Here is a 20354-nt window from a genome sequence, read left to right on the forward strand (position 1 = left end):
AGTGAAGTCGCTTAGTCGTGTCCGACTCTTAGCGACCCCATGGACCACAGCCTACCAGGCTCCTCCATCCATGGGATTTTCTCTGGAGTGGGGTGCCATTGCCTTCTCCAGTGGAGAGAGCAAGTATAGCTAATAACTGCTATGTCAGGACCTGAGAATGTAGCTAGTAATTCGCGTCTACATGAGGGTTTCGCATAGGGTCCATGTTAAGGGATGTCACATCTGCTGGAACTCATGAAACTTTAGAGAATCAAAGATCTCATATCACAAGTCTATGAAAATACTCCCTGGGGTAAATTCCAATAGAACAAATCCCCAGATTTGCTCAAAGTAACTGACATTTCAACTTAAAGGAGGCATTGTCAAAGTTTGAGGCCCCCAAGTTTTCTTCTATTCCAAATCTTTGTGATAACAGTGGTTTCTCTACATCAAGCTTTGGTTTCCCTCGTTTTTTTTGTTTTTTTTTTAATGATCACTGGAGTAAAGGGGGAGTTAAATAGACCTGACCTATGACTGTTTGCGTGACTTCCATAGATAATAAATCAGGACTAGGATGTTTGACACCCCACTCCAGTACTCTTGCCTGGAAAATCCCATGGATGGAGGAGCCTGGTGGGCTGCAATCCGTGGGGTCGCTGAGAGTCAGACATGACTGAGCGACTTCATTTTCACTTTGCACTTTCATGCATTGGAGAAGGAAATGGCAACCCACTCCAGTATTCTTGCCTGGAGAATCCCAAGGATGGTGGAGCCTGGTGGGCTGCCGTCTATGGGGTCGCACAGAGTCGGACACGACTAAAGCGACTTAGCAGCAGCAGCAGCAGGATGTTTGACAGTGTTCTTTTCTAAAATGAAGTTAGTGAAAGTTTTGAAAATTGTGATTACTGACATTGATAGGATTTAGGAAGTCTTTAGATAAATAGGATAAGCATGATTCTTTGTGTTTTTGCTTGAGCCAAAAAAGCGGTAGCATGTATGTTGTATATGGACACATTCCTAACTTCCATCAGTGTACTGAAGTATTGGACTACTAATGTGGAGCAGTCTGTATAATTTCTTTTTTATTTTTTTGCTTGTAGACTTTATTTATTTTAATTAGAGGCTAATTACTTTACAATATTGTATTGGTTTTGCCTTACATCAACATGAATCCGCCATGGGTGTACACGTGTTCCCAATCCTGAACCCCCCTCCCACCTCCCTCCCCTCTAATCCAGTGTTCAAAAATATACTAGTTGAACTCAATAACTTCAGTTTTGTAAAGTTTCCTGCAAAACAGCAGGAACTATAATAGGGTTTGGATATAATATGTGAGCTTTGTGCTTCAATTCCAGTTACTTGGAATTAGGAATGACTTGGCTAGAAGACTTTGAGTCAACAAGCTGCTGTGCCTTCTGACCGTCCCTGGCTGTGTGCAGCTGAGGTGGTGCTGCACAAGTCAGGCAGAGGGTGAGTTGCTGCTAACAGGGCATAACAGGTGGCCCTTTAGCTTCTCATCCCAAGATATTTATCCTGCCCACCTATCCATGAAGGTGATTTCAGTAGGCCTAGAGAAGCTGGTCACCTTTGGTTCCACAGACCAGACTTCTTCATCAGTGACTCTAGAAACCACATTCAGCTTTGGTTGGCTGTGCTTATGTCATATACCAAGATCAATTGGTCTCTTCTTGAATACTTCCAGCCTGCCATCTTTCCTTACCCCTCCAAGCATCATGGAAGAATTTTTATATTCTTTTTAAAAAAATATTTATTTGGGGGGCAGTGTCATGTTGTTGGGTCACACAGGCTCTTTCCTTGTGACACATGGAATCTCTAGTGGTATCCACTCAGTAGCTGCAGCCAGCAGGCCTAACTCCCCCATGACATGTGGGATCTTAGTTCCCCGACCAAGGATCAAACTCACATTTCCTGTATTGCAAGGTGGATTCTTAACCACTGGACCACCAGGGAAGTCCCCAAAATTTTTTACATTCTTAGTCTCTTCTTCATTTCTCCCTAAAGAGTGCTTTGGTGCTTAAAGAGGGGACGTATAGGAGTATATTCTTGGGGTTCCTGGAAATAAAATTCCTCTCTGCTCAGCTACTTGAGTGAGCATAAGAATCCCTGAGGACATTCATGTAGTCACATAGCATACGTTACCGAGGGCCTCCTGTATGCCTAGACAGAATTAGACACACTGATGTATTGAGGCACGTGGAAACAGAGATGGAGAACTGATTGAGCAGCTCTTCCAGGAGACCACTATGGGTGTAGGCAGAAGCCCGGAAGGTCTTGGGGGCATATGATCAAAGGAGGCGGTAGGAGGCATCAGAGAAACTTGACTCCTGAGGAAGAGAATGTAGAATAAAAAGGTGAGGCCAAAGTGTGAATCCTGAGAACATAAATCAATGTTGCTTAAAGCTTTGCTGTTGATGATTTTAAGTGGAGAGACTGAGTAGATAAGATATTATTTCCCAGTTCAGTATTCTGCTTGCCTGCAAGAGTATTTTTCTACGAGAACTAGTTGAAAACACTTGTTCCAGAATACTTAGGATGTTGGAGGTGATGAGGTGTTTACCTCCTATTACAGTCCAAGAAATAAAGTTTCCAGGAATTTGACCAATTTGGCTAACTAACCATTTAATTCAATACAGGACTACCCAGAAGCCTATATATTGATTTGCCTTGGAAATCAAAGGAGCTAGGAGTAGGAGAATGAGAAGAATATATTCATCCCAAGAATTGAACAGAGGAATAGTGCCTGTTGCTCTTGAACCTAAAACATTTCTACCCCAAGACTCGTCCCTTACACTCTTTAGGTGGTTCATATGTGTATATTCTGTGTCCCCAGTTAGCCAGTGTTGGGCATGGATAACCTCTGCACTTCCTGTTTCTGGTGTTCTAGCCCCAAACCCATCAGAATCTTTCCTTGTCCTTCCAGGTATCTCCAACTGCTGTGCCCTGGCTGTTCACTCTTGCTCTTAGAAGCCCAGAGAGTTTTGCTTTCCCCTCTTCCATGACCCTTGACCTATTCTAACACATTATTAAGGGCAGATGAGGGTACTTCCTGAAGAAGGAAGGCTCTTGTCTGGCCTGTTTCTGCTGTCTTCTAGTTTTATCCCAGAGCTGCACAATTGCAGGGTGCTCTTGACTCTACTCCCTGGAGAAGGGAACGGCAACCTGCTCCAGTATTCTTGCCTGGAGAATCCCATGGACAGAGGAGAGTCTGGTGGGCTGCAGTCCATGAGGTTACAAAGAATTAGACACGACTGAGCGAGTTTCACTCACTCACTCACTCATGACTCTTCTGCTGAACAGAGGTGCTTGGTCTCCTTGGGAAGAGAGGATCTGTGGGTAAAACAGTGGGGAGTTCTCCCCTACAGGGGCCTGCTGGCTAGTAACATACTGGGCTGTGAAGAGTGACCTCATAAAGCAAGGATTCCCTCTGTGGACCCTTCTCCGTGGCCTTGTGGAATCTAGATGCAAGGAGATTCCTAAGCAGAGATTTTCTGTTGGATGGTTAAAGCAAGGAATAAAAATTGAAAATTTGGAAAATGTCTCAGCACTTTTATCACCAGGACCATGCAAGAATCCTTTCTAACTCACTGTTGGAGAATGCGTCACATATGTTCTATGAGAAGTTATGGAAATTTCAGTAAATATTCTTTATTTCTCTTGATTAACAAGTATGCAGATGGCAGTGTTGGGGGCTCTTAGCGGCTTCTCATAGGCACTCTTATACTTCCCAAACTGAGGGATTCATCCTGGATAATCTGATTTCTCTGACTGGTGAGGTTGTTGAAGTCTCAGCCAATCAATTTTCTCAGCTTTACTGTCACAGATAGCTGGTTAATCAGATATTCAGTCACACTCTTATTTGACCTGTAGACCAAATGACTAGTTTGTTCCATCTTTTCCCTTTTTGTTCAATACTGTGTTAGATAATTTGAAGGCTTTTTTTTTTTTTTTGGTAATAGGATCTCAAATCAGATAATGGAAATTATATATTTTATTTTTATAGGTTATAGAAGTATATACATTATATATTTTTTTTTACTGTGTGAGACTGTTCATTTCTTACATGAGAAAAACTGAACAACACAGATAAATATAAACAGGAAAAGGAATTACCTATAACTTTACCATCAGTAGGCAGACACTGGCAACATTTTGGCATATTTCCTGTTGAATTTTTTTCTACCTGCTTTGCACAGTTGAGATAATTTTAAATAGAGAATTTTTATTTTGCGTTGTTTCTATGTTTTGCTATCCAGTGGATCATATGCATTTTTCTCAAATCATGAAAAATACGTAGACATGTTGTGATATCTGTGCAATATTCCATTAGCTGGATGTGCCATAGTTTACTCAGCCTGTCTTCTTTTGGTTAAACTTTTAAATTGTATCCAAGTTCTTATTACAGCAAATAATGGTGAGATAATCACATTAGGCTAAAGTTACTGTTTGCATTTCCAGTTGTATTCTCTTGGGGTAGATTCCTTGGATCTGAGGATATGAATACAACTAATGTTTTTCAGAAAAATTGGTCAGTTTACATTCCCCTGGAAGTTTATGAGAATGCTCCATCATATTGTGCTCTTGCCAGCATTAAATATTATCAAGTTTAAGTCTTCTCTAATTTCATAAGCAAAGTTAATGGTTTTACTTAATTTGCACCTCCTCGATTAGTAGTGCCACTGAACATTCTAGGGAGGGGGACTTTATTACCATTGTTTTTCTTTCATGAATTGATTATGTGTTTTCCCCTTTTTTCTTAGAGTGGTCAGTTTTTAAAATCATTGATTTGTAAGTGCTTGTATGGTTGATTATTTGATAAGCAGTTTTCCCTACTAGACTGACTGTATATAGTTTTACTTCACCTTATTTCAAGGGCCTACTGTACTGCCTGGCATATAGTAATCATTCAATAAAAACTTGTTGAGTGAATAAATGAGTGAGTTGAATAGTAGTTACTTACGGAAAATTTTGAGCCACCATAGCTCAGTTGGTAAAGAATCCGCCTGCAATGCAGAGACCCCAGTTCGATTCCTGGATCAGGAAGATCCCCTGGAGAAGGGATAGGCTATCAACTCCAGTATTCTTGGGCTTACCTTGTGGCTCAGCTGGTAAAGAATCCACCTGCAACGCGGGAGACCTGGGTGCGATCCCTGGGTTGGGAAGATCCCCTGGAGAAGGGAAAGGCTACCCACTCCAGTATTCTGGCCTGGAGAATTCCATGGACTGTATAGTCCATGGGGTTGCAAAGAGTCGGAAACGACTGAGCAACTTTCGCTTTCACTGAAAATTTGTTGAATGAGTAAAGGAAGATGATGCTTTGTTTGAGAAGAAGTGGTAATCATTTTTTCCCCCATAAGTCTAGAGAGAATGAACTGAGTTAACTGAGTGGGGACAGCCCGAACCCATTGATTGTCATACGTATTTCAGTGGTCATCTAGTCAGCATTTCATTGCGAATCTAAAGTATATATATAGTTTAGATTTATAGTCACAGAAGGGGGAAAGCAGACCCTAGTTCCTAAAAAAGTGTGCGTCGTTTGGGGATCTAACTCTGTTGCAAGATAATCACACCTCTTATTCAACTTTTTGACAGGAGGAAAGATACTCAGTTTCAGGCATTTGTGAAGAAAGTCATAATGAGTCATCTCTTTAAGATAATTATGATTAGCACCATTTCAATGAATGCCTTTTTTATGGTCTTGTGGACTGATTATAAAACAAGATACAACTTGTTCAGACTTTTTGAGGTAAGCAAACAAAATGGGTCCATTTCCTTCTGTTTTATTTCTGAAACTGTTCTAAGATTCTTAAGGCATTTTGTTCAAAAAGTTTTCTATAGAAAAATTCTAAGGACTATTAAAATATACCTTAAAATCTAAGAAGATGGTGGCAGCAATAGTAGCGGCATTTACATCAAATCTAGTTAACAAGAGGGACTTCCCTCACTGTCCAGTGTTTAAGACTGCACACTTCTGTGCAAGGAATGTGGATTTGATCCCTGGTCAAGGAACTGAGATCCCACATGGTACGCAATGTGACCAAAAAACCAAAACTAAAACAACAGCAACAACAAAAACTAGTTATAAGAGATCCTTACAAGAACCACACTGCATAGTATTAGCATCTGTAGCAGAGGAAGCAGAGGGACATCAATAAGTGTTGAATAGCAGTTGATACCAAAGAGTGTGTTGCCTGATCTGTTACTTGTGGGGTAGCACAAGAGGTTCCTGCAGTTTATGAAGGGGCTAGAATGGTTCAGACCCCGTAACTTTTAAAACTGACCGTCCAAGGCTACTTTCAAGTATAGAGTTCCATACTTATGGGAAATATTGGAAGTAGAATGAAAATTGAGCAGGTAAAAGACCCAGAGAAAGGAAGAGAGGTTCAGATAAAATTGGAAAAGGGAAACAGAACCAGGAAACCTCAAGAATCAAGCTGCTGCTGCTGCTGCTAAGTCACTTCAGTCATGTCTGACTCTGTGCGACCCCATAGACGGCAGCCCACCAGGCTCCCCCGTCCCTGGGATTCTCCAGGCAAGAACACTGGAGTGGATTGCCATGTCCTTCTCCAGTGCATGAAAGTGAAGAATGAAAGTGAAGTCGCTCCAGTCGTGCCTGACTCTTAGCTACCCCATGGACTGCAGCCCACCAGGCTTCTCCGACCATGGGATTTTCCAGGCAAGAGTACTGGAGTGGGTCGCCATTGCCTTCTCTGAAGAATCAAGCTACCACATGTTAAATCAAGAATAGATATTTAAAGTTAGAATCACACTTTCTCCTAAAAGTTCAGGAAAATTAATTTCATACAAAAAAGTATAATAGAAAAAGATTGTGGTAAAGTCCCATATAAAATTATAAGAACAAAAGAACAAAGTGGAGAATAGTATCACTACAGATAATGAAAGCCCGCAACAAAGACATGTTCACAAAGCAGATAAAACCTGTACTATTTCAGAACAAGGTATATTTTTACAAAAGTGATATTAGGAAAGAAAAGAGTGAAGTGATAGAACTCAGAGAAGAATTAGAAATAAAATCATTTAAAAAATAAAGACCAAATTAGACTAAGAGCAATTAAATACAGCAGATAAGGACTTAGAAATACAGGATTAAATGGGAGAAATAAAAATTTTATTTTATTTTTAAATAAAAATAAAATCAGTAACTTTAAATTAAAAATCAGTAATAAATGAAGAGATTAAAAAGAATTCAAGAGAAAATGAACATTGAAGATTGGAGAAAAATGATCCCACTTAAGGATAATAGGAATCTCTAAATGTGAAATAGAAGCAAAGTAATGAAACAGAATAAACACTCAAATGTAAAATCTAAGATAAGTTACCTGAAATAAAAGAATTGAAACTATGTATTGAAAGAGCACTCGTTGTATATTGAGAATATGGACTTAACAAACACCAGAACATATTCTAGTAAAAGAATATGAAGGAATCTCTTTGGCTTCCCTGGTAGCTCAGCTAGTAAAGAATCTGCCTGCAAATGCTGGAGACTCCAGTTCGATTCCTGGGTTGGGAAGATCCCCTGGAGAAGGGATAGGCTATCCACTCCAGTATTCTTGGGCTTCCCTGGTGGCTTAGCTGGTGAAGAATCTGCCTGCAATGCAAGAGATCTGGGTTGGATCCCTGGGTTGGGAAGATCCCCTGGAGAAAGGAACAGCTACCCACTCCAGTATTCTGGCCTGGAGAATTCCGTGAACTGTATAGTCCATGGGGTCACAAAGAGTTGGACACGAATGAGCAGCTTTCACTTTTACTTTGAAGGAAAGAGGTGTGGAGGAAATTGTTAGCATATAAGTTAAGAGGCTTATAAAGAAAAGAAAATTATTAAACTCTGCTATGGTAGCAGAGACATTACTTTGCCAACAAAGGTCCGTCTAGTCAAGGCTATGGTTTTTACAGTGGTCATGTATGGATGTGAGAGTTGGACTGTGAAGAAGGCTTAGTGCCGAAGAATTGATGCTTTTGAACTGTGGTGTTGGAGAAGACTCTTGAGAGTCCCTTGGACTGCAAGGAGATCCAACCAGTCCATTCTGAAGGAGATCAGCCCTGGGATTTCTTTGGAAGGAATGATGCTAAAGCTGAAACTCCAGTACTTTGGCCACCTCATGCGAAGAGTTGACTCATTGGAAAAGACTCTGATGCTGGGAGGGATTGGGGGCAGGAGGAGAAGGGGACGCCAGAGGATGAGATGGCTGGATGGCATCACTGACTCGATGGACGTGAGTCTGAGTGAACTCTGGGAGTTGGTGATGGACAGGGAGGCCTGGCGTGCTGCAATTCATGGGGTCGCAAAGAGTCGGACATGACTGAGCGACTGAACTGAACTGAACTGATGGTAATGCTTTATGCTGAACGAAAATGGGGCTTCCCCAGTGGCTCAGTGGTAAAGAATCTGCCTGGCAATGCAGGAGACATGGATCCAATCCCTGGTCTGAGAAGATCCTGCATGCTGTGGGGTAACTAAGCCCGTGCACAACAGTTCTTGAGCCTGTGTTGTAGAGCCCAGGAATCACAGTTACTGAGCCCACGCTCCTCAACTACTGAAGCCCTCCTGCGGCTCCACAACAAGAGAGGCCACCGCAATGAGAAAACTGTGCGCTGTCGTGAAGAGTAGTGCCTGCTCACCACTGCTAGAGAAAGGCCTGCACCGCAGTGAAGACCCAGCACAGCCAAAAATAAAGAAAAGGAAACGGAGCAAAACATTTAAGATACTTTAGGAAAGAAAATGTGAACCAAGATTTCTAGATCCGGCAGAACTCACTTTCAGGTTTAAAGGGCATAGACAAACTGTCATCAGCATAAAAAAATCTTGACTAATACTGCTTCCATGAGCCCTTTCTTAGGACTCTGTTTAATAAGGAATAAGTTTCAGCCAACTAAAATTATTAAAGAAGTATCAACATTGGAAAGGCAATGAACAGTAAAATATGTTTTTATTTATAGAACTAATCATAATTATGGGTTAACAAGGAGAGAATATATTACAAATGAATATATACTCTGACAATGAAGATATAGTATTGATTAAAATGGGGAAGAATGGAGAGTCAATGCAAAATTTTAAACCATTTGTCAGAAATCAACTTTGTGGTGATGCTCTTAGTATTACACTGAGACTGCTGTTTGTGTAATACAAGATAAAGCAGATGAGTAATGGGATAGTTTAATTCTGTTATCCTCAGTATTCTTGAGAACCAGGTTACTCATGGAAGAAAGGAAATATGAATATAACATAGACAATGTAAAACCCTGTAGTTTTGCATTTAAATTGGAAGTATCAATATAAATTCCTAAGGTATTTTATCATTATCCATTGAAAAACCTAGAACACTGACCAACTTAACAATTATGCATCCTTAGTGCCCATAATGTGGTGTTGAAATACTGTTTATCACTAGAAGGAGCTAGGGATTCTTTGAGATGTGGTTGATTGCAGGTTTAGGCCTGAAACTATACCAAATGAGCTCAGAATATCTTGTACACATAGCAACTGCTGCTAAGTCACTTCAGTCGTGTCCGACTCTGTGCGACCCCATAGACGTCAGTCCACCAGGCTCCCCCATCCCTGGGATTAGAACACTGGAGTGGGTTGCCATTTCCTTCTCCAATGCATGAAAGTGAAAAGTGAAAATGAAGTCGCTCAGTCGTGTCCGACTCTTAGTGACCCCATGGACCACAGCCTACCAGACTCCGCCATCCATGGGATTTTCCAGGCAAGGAAGTTATCAAAGATTACTGTGAGTAAAAGTCACTCAGTTGTGTCTGACTCTGCAACCCCATGGACTGTACAGTTCATGGAATTCTCCGGGCCAGAATACTGGAGTGGGTAGCCTTTCCCTTCTCCAGGGAATCTTCCCAACCCAGGGATCAAACCCAGGTCTCCTGCATTGCAGGTGGATTCTTTACCAGCTGAGCCACAAGGTAAGCCCAAGAATGCTGGAGTGGATAGCCTATCCCTTCTCCAGGGGATCTTTCTGACCCAAGAATCAAACTGGGGTCTCCTGCATTGCAGGTGGATTCTTTACCAACTGAGCTATCAGGGAAGCCCAAAGATTGCTGGGGTCGTGTCAAAAGGACTCAGGAGACAACTTGATGAGACTCCTGCTGGCTAAAGATGGGACTCTTTGAGCTTTAATAAGGATAATAATTATAGTGGATTTTTAAACTCACCAAATAATATATAAGTTTGCTGCTGCTAAGTCGCTTCAGCTGTGTCCGACTCTGTGCGACCCCATAGACGGCAGCCTACCAGGCTCCTCCATCCATGGGATTTTCCAGGCAAGAGTACTGGAGTGGGGTGCTATTGCCTTCTCCCTGTAAGTTTATAATGATACAGAAAAAGCTGATGGGTCACTTTTGGAGGGTGATACCTGGTGGCTCAGCAGTAAAGGATTCGCCTGAAGTACAGGAGACATAGGAGATGCAGGTTCGATCCATGGGTCAGGAAGATCCCTGGGGGCATGGCAACCTACTCCAGTATTATTGCCTGGGAAATCCCATGGACAGAGGAGCCTTTCCATGGGGTTGCAAAGAGTTGGACATAACTGAAGTGACTGAGAACAGCAGCACAAGGAACTAATACTTTATCTCCAAAAAACTGTTAAATTAAGGGAAGGAATCAAGCTTTACTGACTTTCTTATATGAATTGTATTATTGTGTAACAACATAGTAGATAAGGGAAACATCTCTTTATAGAAATGTCCCAGTTAATAAAAATAAATGATAGAATTAAAATATCAGTTTTTCAACCGCTAGTGAATTACAGGATTTAGGCATTTTGAGCATTAGTGATTGCTTCCCTCATAAAAAGAGAGACAACCAGACATTTTTTTGCCTCCTATAAAAGAACAGAACCTATCATCTTACCAAAAAGATCAAATCTGGGACTTCTTTGGTGGTCCAGTGGCTAAGCCTCTGCACTCCCAGTGCAGGTGACACGGGTTTGATCCCTGGTCAGGGAACTAAATTCCACCTGCTGCAACTAAAGGTCCTGCATGCCACAATGAGGATCAAAGATCCCACAAGCTGCAACTAAGACCTGGCACAGCCAAATAAATCAATAATAAAAATAAATATTAAAAGATCAGGTCTGAATCTGATCAAGTCTTTTCATCTAGCATCCTATTTCTAGGAAATAGAAGACAGAAGAATATAAGTGTGCAGTCAGCACAATTCCAGATGATGAAATTCTACAAGTCAAGTTGCCCGGTTTCTTCAACAAATAAACTTTAAGGAAAGGAAGAAAAAAATGAATAGGAGACTTAAAAGGCATATCAAATTTTGAAAAAGCTTTTAATAAAAAAAAAAGTATTCTAGGAATGCACACATGAGTTTCTATGGAGAAATGCAGGAAAGTGATCACTATAAATATAGGGACAATGGTTAATTTGGGGGAAGGGGAGGGAGTTGTGGTTGGGATGGAGCATATGGAGAGGTTTCTGGGATAGTTGGCAAGGTTCTAACTCTTGACTTAGGTGGTAGTTACAAGGCTGTTAGCTTTGGAACAATCCATTAGGCTATGTATTTGTGTGGTTCTATATGTGTATTTTATTCTACAATAAAAAAAGATTAAAGAGGCACTTTTATCTTCATTTACGGTAAATAGCAAATTTCTTCTTGGTGATGAAAAGGGTTAACATCAACATAATGTGATGTCAGAGGAGGTGGAGGTGATGGAATATCCTAATCAGTGTCTTAAATGTGCAGTGTCCACTTGGCACCACTTCTGTGAATGTGTTGGTATGGCAGTACATTCCACACCAGCATCCCAGAGTTTGGTCACGGATTGTAGAGCATTATGTTAAGTATAGGGCTTGGGTAAAGATTGGGGAAGAGATGAGTTGAGGGATCTGAATCCCCTGATTGTTCTCCAGAAGCCATAATGATTATTAAACATGCTTCAATAGTGATCTTTGTTTGTAAGCCTAAGGGAATTCTGTGCTGTGGAAAGGATGCAGACTTACACAGATTTGGGTTCAAGCCCTAGCTTTACTACTGTCTCACTACATGTGAGAATTTGGGCAAGCTGGTTAACCTCTACGTGGTTCAGCTACATTTGTAAAATAGTATTAACACACACCTTCCAGGGTAGCTATTGAGATCACTGAAAATAATATGTATGAAAGTCCCTGGTTATCTATAAAACTGAGAAATTATTAACAGTCTTAGGGATCCCAGTGAAGATATGAGGAAAGCACACAGAAGGGCCTGATGTGTCACCTCGAACTAATCTTGAGATTCTGTGCGAGCACCAAATAAATGTTAAGGCAGGGTTGTAAACTTCTGAGGCATTAAATACATGCCCCAACATACAGAGCCCCTTGGCAAGGCTGGGAGACTTAGGGCTTTCAGGAATTTAAGGAATACTCTGTTCAGTTATTAGCAGACCATTAAGATAACTGAGCAGAGAATTTGGTGGCCACACATGACAAAGTCATGTAGAATTAGGTCAGGAAAGTCTCTTAAAAAAGAACAGCAGCAACAACAAAGCCCTAGGAAGTGGGGGAATACCTGATTTCCACAGTTTCCAATATTATGTGATTAAAAACGTTCAATTTCCAACCAAAAAAAAAAAAAAGAAATTGTGATACATGCAGAGAACAAGAAAGAATGGCCTCTACACAAGAAAAAAAGTAAACAATAGAAACTCACCCCAAGGAAAGCCCATCTGTTGGACTTACTAGACAAAGATTTTAATTGGCTGCTATGTTCAAAGAGCTAGGAAAAAACCCCACATCTAAAGAACTAAATTAAAGTATGAGAGCAATGTCTCACCAAAAAGAGAATATGAGTAAAGAGAAATTATTAAAAAGAGCCAAATAGAAATCCTGTAGTTGAAAAGTACAGTAATTGAAATGAAAATTCACTGGAGGAATTCAAGAGCAAGTTTGAGGTAGTCAAAGAAAGAATTAACAGAAAAACAGGTCAATTGAGATTTCCAGTATGAGGAACAGAAAGCAAAATGAATGAATAAAAATGAGCAGAAACCCATGATACACCATCAGACATACAAACATGCATGCAATTGGTGTCACAGAAGGAGAGGAGAAAAAGGATAGAATATGTGAAGACATAATGGCCAAAAACTACCCAAATTTCATGAAAAACAATCTGAACATCAAAGACAATCAACAAACTCCAATAGGATAAACTCAGAGATCCACCTAGACACATTGTAAACAAATTATTGAAAGACAAAGACAAAGGGAGAATTTGAGACCATCATGGAGGAGTGATTCATTGCATACAAAGTATCCTCAATAAAATGAGTAGTTGACTTTTCATCTAAAACTACAGTCACCAGAAGGCAAAGGATGTCATATTCAAAATGCTTAAAGAAAGACTATCAAACTAGAATTCAAAGTCTAGCAAAAACTGTTCTTCAAAAATGTAGAGGCGTGATGCCAGCGGAAAGGCAGAGTAGGTAGCTTCAAAAATCCATCTGTTCAGAGAAACAGTTAAAAAGGAGACAAAACTGTCAGAACTCTGCAAAATAGCCAGAGGTTTACAGAAACTGAGTGAACATTGAGTCAAGAAAGGGGAACTTTAAAAAGGTGGTAGGAAAGCTTTGCAGCATTTTTACTTGCTTTGGGCCCTATCCCTCTTCATCAAGGTGATGATGGCAGCCTGTGTTCCCAGAGTGGGACCTTGGCCCCTGGGTCTAGAAACAACAGAGAAGATTTTTGTTCATAAAGAATTGTGTTTGTCTATTTTGGCCTATCAGAGGGCTGTCTCAAGGACTGGTCCTAAGCTATTTTCTTTGTTTTGCTTAACCTGGAATTTTTTTAGGGCAGAAAGTGGCTATGCATTGGGCATTTCTCAAAACCATTGAAAAGCAAGTGACTGATCCGCTGCTCCCTGGAGCAAAAATATAGCGCTTGAAGCAAACAATAGGTATGTTGAAAGCCTGAGAGGAAAATCGAGGGAGAGAGATTCTTTGGAAAAAGAGGACATTGTCTGCCATACATGTCCAGGGCAGGACATGGTTAGGAAAGACCTGAGAATATACCAAGCTTTCACTGTAACTGAGCTTCAGGCTCAGCACAAGCTCAAAATTAACACTCAGTTTCAGTTGTCAGTGGGCCGGCTCAACATGGAGGGAGTTCCTCAACAAAGAGGCCATTTGCAAAGACGAGGAGAGTTTTTCTTCTCCTTCTTTCTCTTACTCCTTTTCTCTTCCTTCTTTCATTCTTTCTTTCTCTTTCTTTCCTTCTCCCTTTTTTTCTTCTTTCTCCTTCCCTTTTCCCCCTCTTTTTTGCCTGAGTCATTTAAGAAAACCTCCGTTTAAATACTAATTGACCAGAAACTAAAGAAAAAGAGACTTCAGAAGTCATGCATTACAAAGAATATGGTCTTTACAAAAGTTGTTTAGAAAAGTCACTAAACAAACAACTACTATCCATGGAAAACAACAAACCCAACAATAAGGAGAGGAAAGAAATTGATTTCCAGAGTTACCACATTGTAAATTTTTAAACGTCCAGTTTTCAAAAAGATATTCTCTTACACAGGAGAAATAAACAGAAGCTGTCCCTGAGGACACACCGACAAAGATTTTAAGTCAACTTTGTAAAATATGCTCAGAGAGCTAAAGGAATTCACAGGCAAAAAGCTGAATGTAACTAGGAGAACAATGTTTCAGCAAATAGAATATGTCAATAAAGAGAAATTATAAAAAGGAATGAAACAAATTTTGGAACTGTAAAGTATAATAATTAAAAAATTCATTAGAAAGATCAAGAGCAGATTTGAGCAGCCAAAAGAAATAATCAGTGAACTTGAAGTCAAATCAGTTGGACTTAGTCAGCCTAAGGAACAGAAAGAGAAAAGAATGATGAAAAATGAACAGAGTCTTAAGAGACCTGTGGGACACCATAAAGCATATCAACATTCACACAGCAGGAGTTCCAGGAGAGGAGAGAAAGAGGAAGAAATGAAATAATGGCCCCAAAGTTTGCAAATTTGATAAAGAATATATCAAGAATCTTAGTGAACTCTGAGGAGAAACAAAAAGGGCCACACTGAGACACACTGTAATCAATTATCAGAAGTCAAAGACAAGGAGAATTCTGAAAGCAGCAAGACAGAAGCACCTTGTTGCATAGAAGGAGTTCTCAATAAGATTAGCAGCTGATTTCTCCTCAGAAGCTGTGAGGAGAGAAGGCAGTGAAATGACATGTTTAAAGTACTGAAAGAAGAATATTGTCAACCAATAATTCTATATCCAGCAAAAGTATCCTCCAAAAAAAAAAAAAATGAAGAAATTAAGATATTTCCAGGTAAACAAAACCTGAGAGAATTTGCTTCTGGTAGACCTGCTCTACAAGAATTGCTAAAGATAGTCCTTTAGGTGAAAATGAAATTAGACAGTAACTTAACACATTATTGACCAGGGGATTTTTGCAGAAACTAATGCCTACGATGTTAATATGTCTCTGGTCAATAATGTGTTAAGCCATATGATGAAATAAAGGACACTGATAAATGTAACTACATAGGCAAATATAAAAGCAAGTATTGTATTTTGGGTTTGAAAAAGAACTCCTCTCTTTTTCTATATGGTCCAAAATAATTATAGTTAACGGGCATGCACTGTATATAGGTGTATTTTGTGACAACAGAAACATGAAGTAGGGGAGGGATGGAATTGTATAGGAACAAAATTGTTAATGTACTATTGAAGCTAAGGTTGTATTAATTAAAGATGGATTGTTGGGACTTCCCTGGTGGTCCAGTGGCTAAGACTCCACGCTCCCAATGCAGGGGACCTGGGTTCTATTCCTGCTTAGAAAACTAGATCCTACATGCTACAACTAAGAGTTGGCATGCCAAAACTAAAAGATTCTGCATGCTGCAGCAAAGATAGAAGATTAAGACCACCAAAAAACTAACTTTAAAAATGCCGAGAAAGAAGTGAGAAAAGAACCAAAATCATACACTACAAAAAAATCAAACACCAAAGAGAGAAGTAGTGGAGGAATTGAAGAACAAAAAAGATGTGACATATGTAAAACAAATAGCAAAATGGAGAAATATTTTCTTTCTTATCAGTAATTACTTTAAATAAGTGAAGCTCTCCAATTAAGATAGAATTGATTCTTAGAAAAAAAAAAAACAAATATATGCTGTCACTTGAGATTCAAAGATACAAATAGATTGAAAATGAAAGAAGTTACTTCATGAAAATAGAAACCGAAGGAGAGTTAGGTTGGATATACTCATATCACACAAAAAAAGACATTAAAGAAAGCTGTTACAAGAGACAAAGGGGGATATTATATATTGACAATAGAGTCAGTTCATCAAGAAGATATAATAGTTTTCTCAAGTACATATGAAGCATTTACTAGGATAGACCACATATTAGGCAACAAAACAAGTCTCAATAAATTAAAAAATATTGAAATCATACACATTACCTTTCCTGACAGTTATGGAATGAAACTGAAAATCAACAAAAGCAGGAAAAACTGAAAAATTTCCAAATATATGAAAATTAAACCACAAACTATTAAATAATAGGTCAAAGAGGAAATTACAAAGGAGTTTAGAAAATACTTTAAGACAAATGAACATGAAAATACAGCATAATGAAACTTACAGGTTGCAACAGAAGCAGTACTCAGAGCAATATTTATACCTGTAAATGTCTGCATTATAACGAAAGATCTCAAATTAATAACCTAATTTTACACCTTAAGGAACTGGAAAAAGAACAAACTAAACTCAAAGCTAGCTGAAGAAAAGAAGTGAAAAAGATTAGAATGGACTTCCCTGGTGGCTCAGTGGTAAACAATTCACCTGCCCATGCAGGAGACATGGGTTTGATCCCTGATCTGGGAAGATCCCACATGCCACAGGGCAACTAAGCCCACTGAGCCTGTGCTTGGGAGCTCAGCTGCTGAGCCCACGCTCCACAGCTTCTGAAGCCTGCATGCCCTAGAGCCTGTGCTTTGCAACAAGGGAAGCCAATGCAATGAGCAACCCACACAGTGCAACTAGAGAGTAGCCCCCACACCTGGAGAAAAGCCTGCACAGCAACAAAGACCCAGCATAGCCACACACACACAAAAGAAAAAATTGGCAAGACTCAAGTCCAGGGAGGCTGCATAAATTCTTTAATAATAATAAAAAAGATTAGAGTGTGAAACAAAATAGAGAATAGAGAGATAATAGAGAAAAGTCAATAAAATAAAAGATTAAAGTTCAGTTCTTTGAAGAGATCAGCAAAACTCATAAGCTTTTAGCTAGACTGACTAAAAATAAGAAGACTCAATAATGAGAGAAATGAAAAGCTGGGACATTACTACTGACCTTATAGAAATAAAAAGTTTTATATAAGAATACTGTGAACACTTTGTATACCGATGAATTAGATAATCTAGATGAAATGGACAAAGTCCTAGAAACATACCACCTACCAAACTGATTTAAGAAAAAATAGAAAACAGACATACTGAAACAGACCTATAAATAAAGAAGTTGAATCATTAATCAAAAGCCTCGCAACAAAGAAATGCCCAGAACTGGATGGCTTTGCTGGTTAATTTTACCCTGCATTTAAAAAACAATGAACACCAATCCTCCTCAGACTCTTGCAAAAGTAGGAGAAGAGGAAATATTTCTGAATTCATTCCATGAGGCCAACATTACCCTGAGACCAAAGCCAAAGACATCACAAGAAATAAAGAGACCAACATCCCTACAAATATAGATGCATTAATCCTCAAGATATATCTGAGCCCAGAAATGTACTTAAAAAGGTTATATACCATGACTAAGTGGAATTTATCCCAGGAATGCAAGGGTGGTTCAGCTTAGGAAAAGCAATGAATGTAATACATCAGTAGAATGAAGGAAACAAAATTACCTCAATAGATAACTGAAAAAGCATTTGACGAAACTCAACACCCTTTCATGGTTAAAAAACAAACAAACAAACTAGAAATGGAAAGGAAATTTCTTAATTTGATAATGGGTAATTATGAAGAAATCCCACAGCTAACATAATACTCAATGGTAAAAGACTGAAAATCCGTCCTTTGAGATTAAGAACAAGACAAATGCCTGCTTTCTCCATTATTCAACATTGTACTGAAAGTTCTAGCCAGAGCAATTAGGCAAGAAAAAGAACTGAAAGTTATCCAAATTGGAAAGGAAGAACCAAAATTACCTAAATTTGACTTGATCTTATATATAAAAAATTCTAAAAAATACATCCATACACAAACTCAACTATTTGAGCTATTAAATGAATTCGGTAAAATTGCAGGATACAAGATTAACAACCAAAATTTGTTGTATTTCTGTACACTGATAGGAACATTATGAAAAGGAAATTAAGAAAATTCCATTTACAATAGCATTCAAAATAGTAAAATACCTAGGAATAAATTTAGCCAAGGAGATGAGAGATGTATAAACTGAAAATTATAAAACATTGCTAAAAGAAATTAAAACCTAAATAAAAAATGTAACAGCATCCTATATTCATGGATTAAAAAACTTGTTAAGAGGACTATCCAAAGTGAACTACAAATTCAGTTCAATTCCTATCAAAATTTCAATGGCCTTTTAAAAAAAGAAATTGAAAACCAGATTCTTAAATCCATATGACTGTGAATAGCCAAGAAAACATTGAAAATGAAGAACAAAAGTTGGAGAACTTGCATTTTCTGACTTCAGAAACTTTCTGTGTTGGCTTATTCGCTAAGTTGTGTCTGATTCTTGCAACCCCATGGACTGTAGCATGCCACACTTCTATATCCATGGGATTTTCCAAGCAGGAATACTGGAGTAGGTTGCCATGTCCCTCTCCAGGAGATCTTCTGGACCCAGTAATAGAACTGAGTCTCCTGCATTGCAGGAGGATTCTTTACTGAATGAGCTATGAGGGAAGCCCCCAAAACACTTTCTACAGAGATACAATAATGAAAAGAGTGTGGTACTCACAGGACAGATACAAACCTATAGAATAGAGTTGACATTCTAGAAATAAATCCAAATACCTATGGCCAATTGACTCTTGACAAGGGTGCCACAACCTTTCAGGGGGGAGAAAAATAATCTCTTCATCAACTGATGGAGGGACAGCTTGTTATCTACATGCAAAAGCTGTGAGCTGTCATTCACGGTGCTGGTTGTCCGGTTGGGAAGAAACATCACAATGATGTAGGTTATGTAACTGTCCCCGGACTGCTCTGGGTGTCATTTACCAGATGAAGAATCCTTCTGAATACATTTTCTGCAAAGATAAGCTGCTGGTTCTATTGCTGAAACAGAAATGCCATTCCCATATTTCCTGTCATGTTGAAAGCAATGAAACATTTTTATCACAATTAGCATCAAATTTATGAAATAAAATGATATGGAAATAGAAAGTATCTATTTAAGAAGAAGCTATGAGCCATGCAGTGTAGGGCCACCCAAGACGGATAGGTCATGATAGACAGTTTTGACAAGGTCCACTGGAGAAGGGAATGGCAAACTACTTCAGTATTCTTGCCTTGAGAACCTCAAACAGTATGGAAAGGCAAAAACATAGGACACTGCAAGATGAACTCCCCAGGTCGGTAGGTGCCCAATATGCTACTGGAGAAGAGCGGAGAAATAACACCAGAAAGAATGAAGAGAGGGAGCCAAAGTGAAAACAACGCCCAGTTATGGATGTGACTGGTGATGGAAGTAAAGTCCGATGCTATAAAGAACAATATTGCATAGGAACCTGGAATGTTAGGTCCATGAATCATGGTAAATTGGAGATGGTGAAACAGGAGGTGGCAAGAGTGAACATCGACACTGTAGGAATCAGCAAACTAAAATGGACTGGAATGGGAGAATTTAATTCAGATGACCATTATATCTACTACTGTGGGCAAGAATCCCTTAGAAGAAATGGAGTCACCATCATAGTCAACAAAAGAGTCCAAAATGCACTATGGTGGGTGCAATCTCAAAAATGACAGAATGATCTCCGTTCATTTCTAAGGAAAACCATTCAATATCAGGGTAATCCAAGTCTATGCCCCAACTGGTAATGCTGAAGAAGCTGAACTTGAATGGTTCTGTGAAGACCTATAAGACCTTCTAGAACTAACACCCCCCAAAAGATGTCCTTTTCATTATGGGGGACTGGAATGCAAAAGTAGGAAGTCAAGAGAGACCTGGAGTAATAGGCAAATTTCGCCTTGGAGTACGAAATGAAGCAGGGCAAAAGCTAACAGAATTTTGCCAAGAATACCAAAATCAGATTGATTATATCCTTTGCAGCCAAAGATGGAGAAGCTCTATATAGTCAGCAAAAACAAGACTGGGAGCTGACTGTAGCTCAGATCATGAACTT

The 20354-nt window shown here is 39.3% G+C and overlaps 1 protein-coding gene across 1 annotated transcript in view; it reads left to right on the forward strand.

The window, feature by feature from the left end:
• The first annotated feature begins 732 nt into the window (after nucleotides 1–732).
• CATSPER3 (cation channel sperm associated 3) overlaps nucleotides 733–20354 on the forward strand; it is a 43431-nt gene continuing 23809 nt past the window's right edge. Inside the window, exons 1-2 of the mRNA XM_005890400.2 lie at nucleotides 733–3634; nucleotides 5590–5743. Of these exons, the coding sequence (XP_005890462.1) occupies nucleotides 3534–3634; nucleotides 5590–5743 (255 nt within the window). The 5' untranslated portion in view covers nucleotides 733–3533. The remainder of the gene's footprint in view (nucleotides 3635–5589; nucleotides 5744–20354) is intronic.

This window comes from Bos mutus, chromosome 7, assembly GCF_027580195.1.
Source record: "Bos mutus isolate GX-2022 chromosome 7, NWIPB_WYAK_1.1, whole genome shotgun sequence".
NCBI classification, from domain to species: domain Eukaryota; kingdom Metazoa; phylum Chordata; class Mammalia; order Artiodactyla; family Bovidae; genus Bos; species Bos mutus.